This window comes from Hyperolius riggenbachi, chromosome 3 (assembly GCF_040937935.1).
Source record: "Hyperolius riggenbachi isolate aHypRig1 chromosome 3, aHypRig1.pri, whole genome shotgun sequence".
NCBI lineage: Eukaryota > Metazoa > Chordata > Amphibia > Anura > Hyperoliidae > Hyperolius > Hyperolius riggenbachi.
Window position 1 is genome coordinate 312889021 of NC_090648.1, and position 1476 is coordinate 312890496.

At 41.3% G+C, this 1476-nt stretch overlaps 1 protein-coding gene across 1 annotated transcript; it reads left to right on the plus strand.

Annotated features, from left to right (window-relative positions):
* The first annotated feature begins 609 nt into the window (after positions 1 to 609).
* On the plus strand, positions 610 to 1476 carry LRRC10 (leucine rich repeat containing 10). The gene has a single exon (XM_068273653.1). It carries the CDS (start codon positions 610 to 612, stop codon positions 1474 to 1476), a length of 867 nt encoding a protein of 288 aa, XP_068129754.1.

The following is a 1476-nucleotide window of genomic DNA, read 5'->3' on the forward strand; positions in this document are numbered from 1 at the left end:
AGTGCATCCAGGACACATCAGTGATTACTTGAAAAGTGAAGGAGCCCATGTGCATTAGTAAACTTGCTTCTTTGCTAACTGGCTCAATTGCCTAACCATTAGCCTTGTGAGTTATTTTTAATTCATGACAGGTCCTCTAAACAGCATCAGATTACATCTGACTTTTTTGGCTCTGTTAAAAATCACTGTTTAACTAAGAGGAGTCCAAGTTTAAAAATATTTCCTCTTCATTATCAGGATGTAGATACCTTCATAAATAACAATGCGCATACCATGTTATGTTTTATTTCTTTCCCTCTTTTCACATGAATGCGTGCCAGAAACAGTATACTCTCTGGATTCAGAATGTCAGTTCTGCTCTGCCTTTGCTACGGTTAGGCTCGAAGTGAGGGATTTTTTTTATTTAAAGTCACGTCTGTCGGCCCCATCACCAGATGCTTCTTTAGTTATCAGTAACATTTCACAACTCTTGAGATTAATCGCAGTTACCATGTAAACAGTGTATTGTAATGGAACGTCTGAAATGCCACTCTTAACAGTCCCCACAAACCATAGTTGATGAACAGAGAGAAGGCTCAGAGCATGAAGAATCCTTGAAAAACACAGAAGATGGGCAATACAATTAGAGGAGTTATTGCATTTATCCCGTCTGACAGCTGCCAGAACTACTTGTTAGGAGAACTGGAAGAAATGCCTATTGATAAGATGGTAGACTTGAGTAGCATGCAGCTTAGGAGATTTCCACTAAAAGTTTGTGCATTCACAGAACTTATTAAACTGTATCTGAGTGACAACAATTTAGCAAGCCTTCCTCCAGAGCTGGAACTGCTGCAAAAACTCCAAATTCTAGCCTTGGACTTCAACAACTTCAAGGTTCTTCCACCAGCCGTGTGCACCCTCAAGCAGCTGTCTATCCTATACCTTGGAAACAACCGGCTAAAAGATCTTCCACAAGAGCTAAGCCTCCTGAAGAACTTGCAGACCCTTTGGATGGAGACCAATCATTTCACACACCTGCCTGTGGTTATCTGTGAGCTACCCCTCTTGAAGGTACTTCATGCTGGTTGTAACCCAATACGCCAAATGCCCACAGAACTAAAGAATCTTAAGGAACTAAGAAGTATCTGGATGAACGGGAGTCTTCTCACGGAGTTTCCACCGGTTTTCCTGGAAATGCCTTTTTTGGAAATTATTGATGTGGACAGAAATGGTATCAAATATTTCCCAAGCCTAAAGCACATGTTGGGATTAAAACTTGTTATTTATGACCATAATCCATGTGGGAATGCTCCAAAAGTGGCAAAAGGTGTTCGGCGAGTTGGAAGGTGGTCTGAGGAGAGTCCAGAACCTAAGAAAAGGTCTGAAGTAGAAGCAGAGCTTGAAAAGGCTTTGGAAAGTAAAGACGCACAGACCTCCGCTGCTAATGAAGCAGTAACACAGAATGACAATGCTGAAGCATCAACTTCATTAGGCTAA